Source organism: Neovison vison, chromosome 11 (genome assembly GCF_020171115.1).
Source record: "Neovison vison isolate M4711 chromosome 11, ASM_NN_V1, whole genome shotgun sequence".
Classification (NCBI taxonomy): Eukaryota; Metazoa; Chordata; class Mammalia; order Carnivora; family Mustelidae; genus Neogale; species Neogale vison.
The window spans coordinates 71531900-71549224 of record NC_058101.1 but is presented as its reverse complement, the minus strand read 5'-3'; the positions used below and the strand labels follow the sequence as shown (position 1 = coordinate 71549224).

Genomic DNA, 17325 nt, shown 5'->3' with positions numbered 1-17325 from the left:
CTGCTCTCTAACAAGACGCTCTGTCTCTCCCCCTTGGGCTGAAGGGGACTCCACCTCTCCAGTCCTCACCCAGTGGCATGCTCCACCTCTAGGATCTGTCACAACCCCTCTCCATCTCCAGCTCTGTGTCACTGAATCTTTCAAATGCAACAATTTCGTATGATATGGAGTATCCTGCCAATAGGGACTCCCCATCCATGGGGTACATGCACAAACAAGTAGATTTGGGTTTTATGCATAGTTGGGCTTGCTGAAACAGGGCAGTGGAGGTTTAGGGAAAGACCCAAATAGCTGGCTAACTATTATAGAGAATCCTATCATTATGAAGTCCGCTGGCAGTCTTCCACAGTAAGCATTGTGCCCCATCCCTGTAGAAGTTCCTAGCCTGTTATGATACAGCCAGCAGAACTCAAGGCCCTACATCTCCAGTCTTCACTAGAAAGTGGGTGGTGGCTCCAGATCTATGGTTTCCTCCCTCAACCCCCTTCCAGGGAAAGGCCAGACAAGAGTGAATGACAAGAGTGAAAAGGCACTGCTGGATCCAAGCCACAATTTAATCTGTACATAAATCACTCAGTAAGAAAAGATGGAGGACTTGCTGCTCTGAACTCATTTTTTCTCAGCAGCCTCTTGAAGGCCTCCTACTCTGGGCCCCAGAATTGGTCCAGCTGGAGCAATGACAGTTTGGTCTCCAGAACTTGTATGTGTACTGGTTGGCAGTTTGTGTTGGTCAACGCTGTCCCACAGAGCAATACTAAGAATTCTGCAGGGTCTCTACAGATAGAAAGACCTGACTATAGCAGAGAGATCACCATTTGGTCAAGAATAAAAGCAATTTTCTGTTCCTTCCTGAAACACTGTGACAGAGTATTCAGAATTCATTAACAATTCCAAGCAGAGCCCGAGTTTTTCTTTGGGAAGGGATGCTCTTCTCAGGGACTTCTACATCTTACCAGCCAGAACAGTTGCCTGGCCACACAATTCATTCCCTCATTCAACAAAGACTTATTAAACTAAATTAAACTATATTTATATTTATATTTATTAAACTAAATATTGCTACATGTCCTGGGGATATGACAATGCACAAAACAGTCAGAACTCCTGATCCCCTTGGAACTTACATCCTACTGACTGGAAAAAAAGAAGAAATACATGAATTACATACTCACTAATAAGTGAAATATATTTGAAGATGGTAGGTAAATACAAAAAATACAAAGCGGGGTTAAAAGAGTGTTGATGGTTGGGGGAGGTTTTAATTGTGAACAGGGTGATCCAAGAAAGCTCTTCTAAGGAGATAACATGTGAGTACAGACAAGAACAAAGCAAACGAAGGACTGCAGGTAACTCTGGTACAGAGAGAAGAGCATGTGCAAAAGTCCTGAGGCAGGGGTGCCTGGGTGGCTCAGTGGGTTGGGCCACTGCCTTCGGCTCAGGTCATGATCTCAGGGTCCTGGGATCGAGTCCCGCATTGGGCTCTCTGCTCAGTGGGGTGCCTGCTTCCTTCCCTCTCTCTCTCTCTCTGCCTGCCTCTCCATCTACTTGTGATCTCTCTCTGTCAAATAAATAAATAAAATCTTAAAAAAAAAAAAGTCCTGAGGCAGGAGGGTGCCCATTATCTCCAGAAACAGCATGGAGACCAGTGTGGCTAAAGCAAAATGAATGACAGGGAGAACAGAAGGTGATGAAATTACGAGGCCCCCTTTGTATAAGTACTGTAGCTTTGACTTTAAGCAAAATGGGAAAACAACTACTAAGTCTGTAAGCACAGTATCCCATAATCTGACTTACCAGAACAGGATCCTTCTATCTGCTGTGTGAAAAACAGAGTTGGGGAAACTAAGACTGAAGAAAGGGGGTCAGGAAAGAGATGTCTGTGGCTTAGAAAAGATTGTGGGTGGGAGAGTGGCTAAGGAATGGTTTAATTCTGGATATATTTTGAAGATAAAGAAGATAGGATTTGCGGACATCAAATGTGGGATATGAAAAAAAAGGAGGCAATGATATTCTGAGCAACTAGAAGAAAGGAGCACCATTTACTAAGATGGAGAAGAGGAAGGGAGCAAGTTTTGGTGTGAATATGAGGAGTCGGCTTTGAGACATGTTAGTTTTGACATGTTTATCACACATTTCAGTAGGCAGCTCCATGTGTGGGCCTCAGGGGAGAACTGGCCTGGCCTGGACAGAGACATTTAGAGAGACCTGCGGTAAGATGCTGGAGATCACTAAGAGAATGAGGATGAGCACAGAAGAGTTGAGGCCCAAGGACGAAATCCTGGGGCACCCCAAGTTATAAGTTGAAGAAGTCAGTAACGAAGCTAAGACAGATTAGCTGGTAAGGCAGGAGGACACTGGGGTGTGTCAAGTCTTGGAAACCAAGTGAGAAAAACGTGTCAAGGAGATGAAAAGCATCAACTGTCAAGTGCTGTCGGACAGGGCAAGGAGGACGGGGACAGGGTGCAGGACATGAGACAGCAGTGTGCAGTCCCCAGGGGCCTTGATGACAGAGGGTCTGGGGGTCAGCGAAGTGAAAGCCCAGCTGGAGTGGGTTCAGGAGAAAGCAGGACCACAGGGCTTAGAGACAGGGTAGGGGACAACTCTTTTTTTTGAGAGTGAAAATGGGGTTCGGGAGGGGGCAGAGGAAGAGGGAGAGAGAGAATCCCAAGCAGGCTCCACACCCAGCACAGAGCCCCATGCGGAGCTCAATCTCACAACCCCGAGATCATGACCTGAGTGGAAACCAAGAGTCAGACGCTTAACCCACTGAGCCACCAGATGCCCCAAGTGAATTTTAAACTGAACTGTGCTTTAATCAAATAACTGCCACTATCCCAGATAAATCTTGAATATTCATAAAGTGGATACTGTTTGAAGGTGTTGACAAACTTTAGAAGTAGACATAGTTTAACCAGTATAACCCTATGTTATTGAGGTTCCTCAGGTAACACTCTCTCAGCAAACTGAATCATGAAGTTGATACATCATGGGTGATGCAACATGGCTACACTTCCACAGTGTTCAGTCAGTCCCTCGGGAAGCAATTTGGTAAACATGAAAAGAAAGAGTTTTCTCTAGAGGAAGTAGTATTTGCAGAAACAACCATGCAAAAAAGTTAAAGCATGTATTCCCTAGTCTTAGATCTGCTTCTTACCCATTTTTACTTGATTATGCTATTCAATGATATTCTATTTTAAATGTTTACATTACTTTCATAGTCACTCAGTATTTTGTGAGGGTGAAATGTTGTAAAACTTTTGCAAAGGCTTGAAATAAACAATAATTTAATGTTTTTTTTTTCCCCCAATTTATTTATTTTCAGAAAAACAGTATTCATTATTTTTTCACCACACCCAGTGCTCCATGCAAGCTGTGCCCTAATGTTTTGAGCCAAGTGTGGTGGAATGGTGAAAACAAACACCAGTCTATGTGTGCAATGGGCCAATATGAATTCCGCCCATAAGCAAGGGGTCAGATAAGATCCTAATTACTACTGACCTTTGTTTCTCACAGCAAGAGTCCAATGCACTGCTATCCAGTAGAAATAAAATCTAAACCACGTTTGTAATTTTAAATTTTCTAGTAACCACATTTTTAAAAAGTAAAAAAGGATCAAATAATTGAGAAGAATATATTTAATATTTAATTCAATATATCTGAAATATTTTTCAACATGTAATCAACATAAAAATAACTAATGGAATAGCTTACATTCTTTTTTATACTATGTATGCTAAATCTCATGTATGTTTTATATTACAGTGCATTCTTACCAAAGAATAAAATTTTGCTTACTGGAGAAATATTTTGCACTGCTTCTGTCTTTATATTTAAATTTAAGTTTAAATTAGTTAAAACAAAATTTAAAGTTAAAATTCATTTTCTCAGTTGCATTGACCATATTTCAAGTGCTTGGCAGTCACCTAGATAGAGGCCCCCACAGTGGACAGCAGGCTCTTGGCAGCAGCTGTGAACTTATTAGAAATGCAGTATCTCTTGGGGCACCTGTGTGGCTTAGTCAGTTAAGTGTGGGCTCTTGATTTCGACTCAGGTCATGATCTCAGGGCTGTGATATCAAGCCCTGCACTGGGCCCCAAGCCAAGCATGGAGCCTGCTTGAGATTCTTTCTCTCCCTCTCCCTCTGCTCCTCCCCACTTGCTCACACATGTGCGCATGCTTTCTCTCTTTCTCTCTCACAAAAAAAAAAAAAAAGAAAGAAAAAAAAAGAAAGGAAGGAAGGAAGAAAGAAAGAAATGGAGTATCGCAGACCTCTCCCTAGATCTACTGAGAACAATCTGAGCTTTCATAAGATTCACAGGAGATTGGTATACACGTTAAAATTTGAGAAGCACCATTATAGATCTCTTTAATTGTTTTATCTTTCTCATCATTGACTTTACCATAGTTCAGGTCATTACTGCCTCTAGCTGCACTATTATAATTGTCTATTAATTAGTCTCTCACCTCCAATCTACAATTAATCTGAAAACACTGCTCAAAGACTTTAAACGGTTTCCTGAATGCTTACTGAATTGAGTCCAAACTATGTGCTTTAACATACAAGGTCTCATCCATAGGGCCATGACCTAACTCTTTCACACTATTTCATTCACTAAACCCCTCCAGCAATGAGAAGCATCACGGGGTATGCATTCTTTCTGCCACTTAATACTCACCATGTGGTTTTTACTGAACTATAAGACAGCTAAACAGCTAAAACATAGTCAAGTTGCTGCTCTAAATTACCTGACAAGAGATGGAGGAAGGAGCAAGTATTTAAACAACAAATTAATATAATTGTGAAAATGGAGTTATCCTCAAGTGCTACAGGCAGAGAGAGGCAGAAATGCTTACCTAGTAAGGAAGACTAAGCAGGGAGGGTCGAGGGAAAAGGTTTCAGAGAAGAGGGAATATTGAGAACTTGAAGAATGTACACAATGTTGCCCTACAGCAGAGGGCAGGGAAGGGCATTCCAAACTAAGAAAATGACAACATAAGTGCATAAGTATGAAATGGTACGGCATATGAAGGGGAAAGCAAGTAATTCACTGGGGGGGGGGTCAAAAGGAAGGAAATGAGTGGCATGAAGTTGAAGAATGGGCAGACCACTTCAGATCTATTATTCACTTATTTGTACCCAGTGTGGCTCCAAAGAAAGACTATCTGAGGCAGCTGGTAGGAGATGAAGGTAAAAAGATAGAATATATTTTGGATTGTTCCACTCCACGTATGCTTTGCAATAATCAAATCACACTATGAACAATACCCTTTGAATTCCCTTTGAGCGATCCCTCTATGCATTAGGTCTTATGATGAAATATTTCAGACTTTGAAAAACATATATAAAATAGTTTGAAAGACAATAATAAAAATTAACATCCATGAATCCACTACTACCTTAGCCTTAAATATTCCATCTGTTTCCTTCCAAGATTATGTTCCCTTTCCTCCTTACTCCCAGATAAGCAGAATTCTGAATTTTGTATTAATCTTCCATTGCTTTTCTTTCAAGTTTTACCATTTGTGCAAACAATTGATATTTGTTTTTAGATATTAATAAGTAGTACTTATATGTATTCTTTTGTACTTCCTTCTTTTTCTTAATATATGTTTTTGCAATCCATCCACACTGATAAGTGAAGCTCTAGTCCAATCATTTCCACTACAGTTAAATGTTTCTCTGTTTTGAATATACAGTAACACATTTAGCTCTTCTACTGTTGATGAACAATTATACAAAATGCTACCAAGAACATACCAGGTCAATATATTCAAGAGTTTCCCTTGTATATATCTGGTGGTAGGGATGTTATCTTAAATATTGAACAACCTGTATGACGTGGTTACTGATCAATGACAAGAAGAGTTGGCCATAAACCATGGGGTGACACTGCACACCAGTTTCAGTCCTGACTGGCAGAACTGCTAGGACACAGGAAGTGCAGGTCACACAATGAAAGTTACCGAATGTATGCATAATCCCCATTCCCAAGGCGAGTGTGTGCAAATTCCTGCACTTCTGCATCCTCACCAAATGTCTTACCTCCTAAATTTAAAAATCTGAATGGTATGAAATGTTATAAGAGAAATGTTTTAATTTGCATTTCTTTGTTTGCTAATGAAGCTAACATTTATGTTGCACTTGGCCTTAGAATCTATTTTGCTGATATTAATATAGCTACATCAACTTTCTTTTGGATTAGGTTGTTGGTATACACTTTTCCATCCCTCTTCCAACATTTCTCTATCTTTAAAATATAAATGTAGGGGCGCCTGGGTGGCTCAGTGGGTTAAGCCGCTGCCTTCGGCTCAGGTCATGATCGCAGGGTCCTGGGATCGAGCCCCGCATCGGGCTCTCTGCTCAGCAGGGAGCCTGCTTCCTTCTCTCTCTCTCTGCCTACCTCTCTGCCTACTTGTGATCTCTCTCTGTCAAATAAATAAATAAAATCTTTAAAAAAAAAAAAAAATATATATATATATAAATGTATCTCTTGTAAATATCATCACGTTTGGTTTTGTTTTTATATCCAATCAGAAAAAAACGTAATTTTTTGGAGTATTAACTATAATGAGTGATACTGTTATACATCATTTTAATAGACTGGAGATTTCAATGTGAATCTATGACTTACTACAGTCTAATACAAATTCTCGCATTCTCGTTTTTCAACAGGGCTACAAGTCCAATACCAGTTAACTCCATTTACCCCTCTTCTATCTTATCTTGTAATTGTTGTCATGCATTGTTGTTCTAGATATACTTTAAATTCCACCAGACATTTCCATTATTGTCTTGAATGGCCCACACATGCATTCTGGACACTGCTGACTTAGAGCTACACCTGGGACTAAAAGAATAATATTTCATTATAATAGAATATATATAACTTCTTTATCCGTTCATCCATTGAGGGACACACAAGTTGCTTCCACAGTTTGGCTATTATAAATAATGCCACAATAAACATGGGAGTACAGACGCCTTTTCAAGTTAGTGTTTTCACTTCCTTCATATAAATACCCAGAAGTGGAATCACTGAGTCATATGAGTAGTTCCATCTTTAATTTTTTGAGGAACTTCCATGCTGTTTTCCAGCGGCTGCACCAATTTACATTCCCACCAACAATGCATGAAGTTTCTCTTTTTCTCCACATCTTCACCAACACTCATTATTTCTTATCTGTGGTTTTGATTTATGTTTCCCTGATGATTAGTGATGTTGACCGTCTTTTCATGTAGATGACTTCCTATCTTCCTCAGAATGAAAGTCATAGTTCTTACTATGGTCTCCATGATCTTACCCCTCTACAACTCTTCCTTGTTCACATTAGCCTCCTAGCTGTTTCTCAAACATATCAAGCTCACTGCACCATAGGGCTTCTGCACCTGCTTTTCTCATTGCCTAGAAAACTCTTCCCCCAGATAGCCATAGAACAGTCTCCCTTATTTCATTTAGGAATAGGCATTAATATGACTTTTCTTAACCACCCTATCTAAAATAGCACTTTCTCTCCCCTATCAACACCTGACATCATAGGGTAATATCATTCCTGTTTGCTGTTTATTTCCCTTAATCAGAATGTAAGCTCCCTGAAAGTAAGGCTTTAAAAATTTTTTGTTGCCTAGTTCCTACAACATGAAGAAGTATTTATCAAAATCATTAATTCACTCATTCATTCAACCATGCAACAAATATTTAACATACGTATTATATCAGGCATTTTTCCAGACGCTGGGACACAGCAGTGAACCAACCAGGCAAAAACAGAAAGAAAAAAATTCTCTGCATGGAGCCTACATATGAATAGAGCCAATTAATGAACAGTTAGTGCTATGAGCTTATAGAAACAAACAAAAGGTTACACGCACACACACATTTAAAAGGGGAAAGATGGGGCGCCTGGGCGGCTCAGTGGGTTAAGCCTCTGCCTTCGGCTCAGGTCATGGTCTCAGGGTCCAGGGATCGAGCCCTGCACCGGGCTCTCCACTCAGCAGGGAGACTGCTTTCCCCTTTCTCTCTCTGCCTGCCTCTCTGCCTACTTGCAATCTCTATCAAATAAATAAATAAAATCTTTAAAAAAATAAAAAGGGAAAGATGCCCACTAGGTTGTGGCCAAGTTTTTGTTGTTGTTGTTGTTTTATAAGTAGGCTCCTTGCCCAGCATGGAGCCCAGAGTGGGGCTTGAACTCACTTGGCTGAGATCAAAATCTGAGTTGAGAGCAAGAGCTGGGCACTTAATCAACTGAGCCACCCAGGCACCCCCTGGCCATCTTTCTAATAAATATAACTAAGTTTTCATTGGTAAAAATTACAGCTATGGATCAAATTTTTAAAACCATTGGGACTATCTATGGTGTCTTATAAAAATCACTGCTTCCAAAACTAAATGAAGTCTGTTTTGTTGACATAAGAACATCTCAGGAATGATTGTGTATCTAATTTTAGAGCTGGCTTACACAGAAACATAAACACAAAACACTTTTATCAGTTATTCCAAGAGTGATGCATTTTCAAGAACAATATCTCATATTCTGAATTTGAACATATAAATGATGGGAATATAAATGCTTCAAGGGACCAAACTTCTCCTTGCTCATCATAGCACAAAGTCCACAGTTTATAATAAATAATATAATAATATTAGTTTTATTAAAACGCCTTCTGACATTACCAATCCAAACTGCCTTCCAAAATCACATTAAAAGGGAGTTTACAGCAGCAGCCTTTCTACCCATGGGTCCCGTTCCCAGGCTTTAGTAAACCACCATTTTGCACCAAAAAGGGGGGGGAGGGAGTTTACATTTTGCTTTCTAATTATGAGTAACGTATTATTTTTTGTTATAAAAACAGTAATAGTTTGTTGTCTTAAAATACATAAAAACACATTTGGATAATGTTCTTACAGAAAATCAGGAAGAGGAAAGTGTATAAAAGGATTAAAAAACAGTAGTATAAATCAGATAAATTATTATATATTTCTAATCATTTGAAACAAATGGAGTAGGATGTTGATATTGTGTAGACATGACAAAATTTCGTATTAATTAGGGGACTAAAGCCACTTCCAAACTCGATCCTTGACACTACCACCAAGGGCACTTTGTGTGAACCTTGGGTCATAAATGTGTTTAATAAAAATGAAAATTTAACCTAAAACAACTTAAGGACAATCCTTGAAGTCTGGCTTAAAATATATTAACTTAAAATTAGCTTAAATTCAAAATCCAACTGCATGGACGCTAAAATGTTACACTGGACCTTGGACAAGTAGAGCTGAAAAGACAAGATGCACCAAATCTAGTTAAATTTGAAACTCAGACAAACAGTAAGTCTCTTGGTACAAATAAGGCCTGTGCAATTTTTATACTAAACGGTTTACTCACTGTTTATCCAAAGTTCAAATTTCCCTGGGCAATCTCTACGTTTGTTTGCTACACTGGGAGCCCTAAAACAAGATGAATTAAAACGTCGGTGTGGTGCGAAGTAGTAACACAAGCCGCATGGCTCCTCTGAGAAAGTTCAGGAGCCACACCCGAGCTCTAAATGGGTCTCCATCATCGCATCCCTTTCTGGCCTCGCAAAAAATACTCCCGGGAGCCTTGAAATGTGGCTCAGTAAACCCGAAGGTGGGAAGGTGTTGGCTTTGTAAGAAGAGCTCTTAACTCAAGACAGGCACGTTTCTGGAAAGGATGGGGAAGAACAAGACGCGGACGGCGGGAAGTTGGGCGCAAAGTGGACCCTCGTACCTCCGCGGGGAAAGGACGCGTGGAGGCGGGACAGCGCCGGGAGCCCCCAGCCCCGGGGGGGCCGATCCGTTAGCGCGCGCGCCCGGCGGGGGTCGCGGCCACCCGAGCGGACTAAGGGCGCGCGTTACAGTCTAACCGCCGGTCGGACAGGGGCGCCGGGGCTGCATCTGCAAAACAACTCCTACGAGAGCGGGCGGCCGCGCCAGGCTCTCACGTCGCCCCCCCCTTCTCCCCCCCGCCCCGAGCGCCCCGGCAACCCCGCAGGCCCGAAGCCAGAGTTTCCGGGCGGGAATGGTGGTGGAGAGGCCACCCGCAGCTTACTGGTCTGAGTCATCCTGGAGATGCAGAAGCAGGAAAAGCTGAAGAGCATGACGGCGGCCAGCGCGATCAGCACGTTCACCTGCTTGGTCCTCATGGAGCTGGCCTGACTGCCCGCGGCTCGAAGCCGGGCGAGTGGAAGCTACGCGCAGCGCCCCAGCGACGGAGGAGCCGCGCGCACCGCGCCTGAGCCTCTGGACGCCGCCCCCGCGCCTCTGGACGCCGCCCCCGCGCCCCTGCCCCATGCCTGTATTCTGCCCCTATCGCTGGGGGTCCCAGCCGCCTTTTTAGAGCCTCCTTCCGTGGCTCAGCACTTAGCATCTCGAACCTGTTGCTAGGACCGCTGGTAGTTCAATGCTATGAACTATGGGAAAACTCTCCACTGCTTAACCTGTGGTTGGTGGATGCTCAGGATCTTGCTTTATTTTCCTGTAGCTGTGACTCCCGTGCCAGACCCTAGGCTAAGCAGTTTATACATACCATCTCGGTAAATCCTCCAACATCCCAATTTTTTAAAGGCAAGATAACAATAGTTCTAATATGCTATTGTTCTCTTCATTTTATCTTGAAAAAATAGGAACTATTGTGAAATGGAGGAGTTTGCTACAGGACAAACAGCTGGACGTGGTTCCTCCACAAATCGTGTACATAGAAAAGTTTATAAATAAAATATGATAAGAAGGTCCTAAATAAAATATGTATCTTTAGCTTTAAGTGAAAACCATCAAATGCCCAAATAACTTGGGGGGCTTAGATTTTTGTGTGGGAAATGACCAATATCAGACATTCAGCTTAATCCCTTTATCTTTTATACTTTGGTACATCCTCCCTGAGGAAAGGAGCGGGAAATCAACGTTTCTGAAAGAAAGAAATTATGTATAAGATGCGTAGTGCAAGGGAGACTTGCTAAGCTATGCCAAGTTCAAGGTATCCGTTTCTCAGCCCCTTGAAAACCAAGTCTGGGAAATACGAGGAGAAAATTAGAGGATGCCTGGGTGGCTCAGTGGGTTAATCCTCTGCCTTTGGCTCAGGTCATGATCTGAGAGTCCTGTGCATCTGGCTCTCTGCTCAGCAAGGAGCCTGCTTCCCCCTTTCTCTGCCTGCCTTTCTGCCTACTTGCAATATCTCTCTCAAATAAAATCTTAAAAAAAAAAAAGAAAGAAAGAAAGAAAGGAAAGAAAAGAAAATTAGTAGGTTGAGACTCTCTTTGGGGTCCTTGAACTGTGTTTTGCTATTTAGGTTGTCCCCGCTGATCAATCTTCTTACTGGCTGGGTCTGGTAAAATGTGTTCTTCAAACCAGCACTACACCACTGGCTGAGCTAGTTACTGGCTCCTCGAAAGAGAAAAAAGATTTGAACACATGCCAACCTGAGGATGCCTTTATAAGCTGTGTTTTCTCCTGTGCTGATGGCAGGAGTTGGGACCTTCCATTGAGTAGTCACCCAGCCGGATCCCAGGATTGGGAGCCAATCCTCAACTCTATTCTCCTCGTCCCATTGGCTAAGCTCCTCTGGAAGACACAGGGCCCGGAAGTTCTCTGTAGTGAACTAGACCTTCCGACCTGCCTTAGGGGGGAGGGGAGCGTGGAGCTGGGTGGAGAAAGACTAACGTGGGGGAAGAAGCTCTTCAGCACAGGAATCTCCAAATTCAGTATCTCACAGTCCTTTTACTTGGTCTCCAGTTTCACACTTTTAGCTTTGTGTTGAAAAACAACATCAGAATCCACGAGCAGTATACTGGGAAAGTTTTTAATCCTTTTTAAAATAGGCGTCCTCAACAAAAAGATGACATGAATAATACCTGTTCTAGGTTGCTGAGTTAAATAGTGTTCAAAGCCGATTAGCATATTCCTTGTCATTATGTAACACTCAATACATTTTGGTTCTCTGTTGCTCGTCAGAAACGGTATTAATTTTCTCACTATTTCTAATTATTTTCCCCCACAGAGCAGTGGAGAACTGTCCCATAGTTTATGGCATTTAACTACCATTATTTATTTTTTCTCTATTATTATTTTGAGCAGAATAATCCTGCTCAAAATCCTCCAGCAACTCCGTTAAAAGTGAAAAGTGTTGGCATGGGGTCCAGACCCTTACACAGTCTGGTTCCATCTGCCTTTCCAGCTATCCTCCCTATTCCAGCTGTGTACTTGCCTCTAATGTAGTACTCACAAGGTCTACTCCACGCAAACTCACCAAATACCATGTTTTCAAGATTCAGAAAAGCACTTTGCTCTCACATCTTAATTTTTTTTTAAAGGTTATTTATTTATTTATTTATTTGACAGAGATCACAAGTAGTTAGAGAGGCAGGCAGTAGTTAGAGAGGGAGAAGGAAGCAGGCTCCCTGCTGAGCCGAGAGCCTGATGTGGGACTTGATCCCAGGACCCCAAGATCATGACCTGAGCCGAAGGCAGTGGCTTAACCCACTGAGCCACCCAGGCGCCCCCATCTTAATGTTTTTGAAATCAGCATGTGTCTTCTAATTTTTCCATTTTATATAATTATTTTTTTTCTTTTGTCTTTTTTCCAAAGAAAGGAAAAACTAAAACCTTGATAATCAGGGGTGCCTGGGTGGCTCAGTCAGTTAAGCATCTGCCTTTGGCTCAGGTCATGATCCTGGGGTCCTGGGATAGAGTCCTGCGTCCCCTGAGCGGGAAGTCCGATTCTCCCTCTCCCTCTGCCCTTTCCCCCCTGCTCTCTCTAGCTCAAATAAATAAATAAATAAAATCTTTTAAAAACCCTATGATATGGGGGCGCCTGGGTGGCTCAGTGGGTTAAGCCTCTGCCTTCAGCTCAGGTCATGATCTCAGAGTCCTGGGATCGAGCCCCACATTGGAATCTCTGCTCAGCAGGGAGCCTGCTTCCCCCACCCCCTCTTTGCCTGCCTCTCTGCCTACTTGTGATCTCTGTCTGTCAAATAAATAAAATAAAATCTTTTTTTTTAAAAAAACCATGATAACTGGAAGAGATTATGCTGAGTGAAATAAGCCAAGCAGAGAGAGTCAATTAGCATATGGTTTCACTTATTTGCAGAGCATAACAAATAACATGGAGGACATGGGGAAATGGAGAAGAGAAGGGAGTTGAGGGAAATTGGAAGGGGAGGTGAACCATGAGAGACTATGGACTCTGAAAAACAACCTGAGGGTTTTGAAGGGGCGGGGGGTGGGAGGTTGGGGGAACCAGGTGGTGGGTATTAATGAGGGCATGGATTGCATGGAGCACTGGGTGTGGTGCAAAAACAATGAATCCTGTTACACTGAAAAGAAATTAAAAAAAAAAAAAAAGTAAAAAAAAAAAAAAAAACCCAAACATGATAATCAGTCATTGGTTTGTCTATGAGTCAGAACACATGATAGTCACTCAACATCTCCTCTGTGCCAGTTACTGAACTAGGTACTAGAGATACAAATGGTCCCCTGCTGGTTCTGGGCTCTGCCTTCTTCATGCTCAAACATGGATGCACCACACATGCTCATGTCCCTACCTTCCAAAAGTGTTCAAGACTCAGCTGAAACGACACTACCTGAAGACTTCGTTGATTGTCCGTGTGTACAGAAATCTCTGTCCTCTTTGAAAACTTGTAGCACTTAGGTCTTCTCTCAGGACATTCAACGTGCACCATATTTATTTGTTATGCACATATTTTATTTCTTTTACCACGTTTTGAGTCCCTACAAAAGAAAGATTGTGCCTTACATATTTCCATATCCTACTCCCCGCTGTGGATTCCAGGGTGTCTTACAGATCAAAAGTAGTCTGAAAAACAATCTGAGGGGTTTGCAGTGGCAGGGGGGTGGGCGGTTGGGGTATCAGGTGGTGGGTATTATAGAGGGCACAGCTTGCATGGAGCACTGGGTGTGGTGAAAAAATAATGAATACTGTTTTTCTGAAAATAAATAAATTGAAAAAAAAAAAAAAGTAGTGATTGAAACACAAGCCTGTAGTACTGAGCGATCAGTACTACAACTGAGCGATCTTCCCAACAAACTACCCGCAGTTGCTAGCTCCTTATGGTTCATGCCGACAGTAAACACCACTCCAGGAAATCCAATGGATAAAGAACACAGTAGCGTTCTCAAGGACCTTCAGACTTCCCTTTTGCGATTTGCTTTCTAAAATTAGTGGCACATTCAGACCATGGGAAGTAGAGAACTGCCAGGGCAAATAATGCTCAATATGTATAGGAATATTTATGGGAATAACAATGGGAACGGGAAGAGTATTCTCTGGGGGTATGACCAGCCCTAAAGCCATCAGGGCTTCTGGAGTTAACTTTGGTCGAATGGTGGTCTCACAACTGTTAGGAGCAAAGAAAAGTAAACTTAGTGGGGACGGATTTTTCTAGTTCTGTATATATGTAGGATATACAGGTGGAAAGAATCTGAAAGATAATAACTTGACAAAAATGCCAGTTGTCCTGGCCCTGTTGTCTGTTTCATGGTATGTAGAAATAAGTCATCTGTGCCCACCTGAGTGCCATCTGTTTGGCACAGTTCTGGAAAATGGCAGCACTGAGAGGAACTTTTAAGGGTCATCTATGTCAGCCATTCTTCTTCTTTTTTTATAGTTTGCATTTTAAAGATTTTTTATGTATTTATTTGACAGAGAGAAATCACAAGTAGACGGAGAGGCAGGCAGAGAGAGAGAGAGAGAGGGAAGCAGGCTCCCTGCTGAGCAGAGAGCCCGATGTGGGACTCGATCCCAGGACCCTGAGATCATGACCTGAGCCGAAGGCAGCGGCTTAACCCACTGAGCCACCCAGGCGCCCCTGACAGCCATTCTTCTTAAATAACAATCACCTGGAGGGACGCCTGGGCAGCTCAGTCAGTTAAGCGTCTGCCTTTGGCTCAGGTCAGGATTCCAGGATCTTGTGATTGAGTCCCCCTTAGGGCTCTCTGCTCAGTGGGGAGCCTGCTTTTCCCTCTCCCTCTTCCTCTGCCTGCTACTCCTCTTGCTTGTGTGTGCGGGTGCTCCCTCTCCCTCTCCCTGACAAATAAATAAACTCTTAAAAAAAAAAAAAAAAGGAATCACCTAGAAACCTTGTTAAACAGAGTTCTGGGCCCACCTTCAGTTTTGATTCAGTGGGGGTAAGGCTGGGACCCCAAAAGGGGCGTTTCTAACAAGTCCCCGATGATACTGACGGTCCAAGGGATGACTCTTTGGGAATCACTGCACAGCAGTCCTTCATATTATCATAGGTTGGATTTGGGAAAAAGTATAGATTACCTAGCTTACTCTCTTTGCTCAAATCATTCCAAAATACCTATGTAATAAAGATACTACATTCTCTGCCATCAGTTGGGGGGTGTGGGTTTCCATGATGTGCCCTGGTTGTTATATTCTAGATGTTAAACTTGTCTCATATCCCTGAATGCACCAAGACAAGCCTGATTAGGGAGGAAAAGGCTCCAAGTGTCTAGAATTGTCCCCTGAATTGCAAGACTGTAGTCCTACCAAAGAGGCCTGCCTAGGTGAAGGCTGAGAAGGGGAAGTAGAGAACTCCAGCTGCACTCCGGTGCGGGACTGTTCAGAGCAAGGAAGGCATCTCATATTCATTCATACAAAAGCATCATGTAGGCTTCCGGAAGCCTCGACCAGGCATAGTTCTGGTCTTAACAAAAACGAGGAGGCCACTTAGATGACCACATCAGGTATCTAGAAAAGCAGCAGAAAAACCAGCTCGGCTCATATGTTACAACCCAGATGATAGTACCAGTCTCCTACCATGGGTGCAGGAGCTCAGGGGTCCTGGGTCACAGTTTTCTCCAGAAACTCCTGGCGTAGTTTACAGGCCAAACATGTGAATCTGCTTCAATCTAGTTTTCAGTGAGAACAGATCTGAGGCCTGATCCTGTCATCAACCATGATGTGGCTTATGTGAGAAATCACTATAGTAAGTGGTATTCTCTTACTATCAGACACTGTCTCTCTTTTAAGATTTTATTTATTTATTTGAGAGAGAGAAAGAGAGAGCACAACAAGGGGAGAAGGAGAAGCAGGCCCCCAGCTGAGCAGGGAGTTCGACATGGGGCTCGATCCCAGGACCCCAGGATCATGTGCTGAGCCCAAGGCAGATGCTCAACCGACTGAGTCTCCCACGTGCTCCTACTATCAGTCACTCTAGAGGACTAAGCAACAGTCTCTTTTCCCAGCATCATCATTTACTTGTTCTCCTTCTTTTGACATTTCATCTTTTTTCCATTTATCACCTGTCAGAATATAGACTTAGTCTCAGCCACAAGGAGAGCAGCAGTTGGAAACTTGCCAGGGCCTTCCCTTTGTCCATTCCCACGAGGAAGGGGTAGGATTGTCTCAGTCAAGTACAACAAAGCTATATTCCCACTCTGTGAGGTCACTGGGAGAAACATATAGCCAATCCTTACTTGGCCACATGATATGAAGTCACTATCCAACACAGGCGGGCTCCTTAAAAATATTCACATTTATGTAGAAAGGAATGGAAATTGTGTCTTGGGCAGCAAATCTCCCTTCTACTCTGTCTTCCAACTGAAATGTTGGACCCTAAAGCACAGGGTCCAATAAAATAAGTGTGTACAATGGGAAAGAGAGAGTTCTCACCATGCCCCACCCCCTCATCCCCATGGCCATATTGTGATTTTTAATAAGAAATATATATTGTGTCTTCAGCCAGTCCTGGCACAGAGCTCCTAAGACCCTTGGAATTTCCTGAGAGAGAGAGTGATAAAAGTGATTTTTGTTAGGTTAATGAAGTCACTTTTAGAAAGCATGTAAGGCAGGGGTGGGAGGGGTATTGAACATTCAGTCCTATCCCACCCCTGACCTCTGGGGATGGGAGAAAGGCAGGAGATTGAGTAAAATCACCAAGGGCATCGGAGATTTAATCAATCATGCCTATGTAATAAACCCTCCATAAACACCAGAATGGGTGGAATTAGGAGAGCTTCTGGGTTGGGGACCATGTGGAGACTGGGGGGAACTGGGGTACTCAGAGAGTATAGAAGCTTCGTGCCTCTTTCTCCACACACTGTCCTACGGATCTCTTCCATTTGGCTGTCCCTGAGTTAGATTCCCTTATAATAAAGGGACAAAACACACATTCACCTAACTGATGCAGCCAGCCCTCTATATATCTTTACATTGTATTTTCAATACCAGTTCTAGTTTCAGTTTAACAACTAAACTACTTTATAGATGGCAAAGAATCTGATGTGTCCCTATGTTAGGATTGTAGGGGCCATTTTCTGCACACCGGAACGTAGAAGGCATTCTTTG

At 42.7% G+C, this 17325-nt stretch overlaps 1 protein-coding gene across 1 annotated transcript in view; it reads right to left on the bottom strand.

Moving 5' to 3' along the window:
* MGAT4D (MGAT4 family member D) overlaps positions 1-10310 on the bottom strand; it is a 44272-nt gene extending 33962 nt beyond the window's left edge. The window contains exons 1-2 of the mRNA XM_044225953.1: positions 10069-10310; positions 9385-9446 (exon numbers count right to left, since the gene is read on the bottom strand). Coding sequence (XP_044081888.1) covers positions 9385-9446; positions 10069-10310 — 304 coding nt within the window. The remainder of the gene's footprint in view (positions 1-9384; positions 9447-10068) is intronic.
* Positions 10311-17325: the final 7015 nt, after the last annotated feature.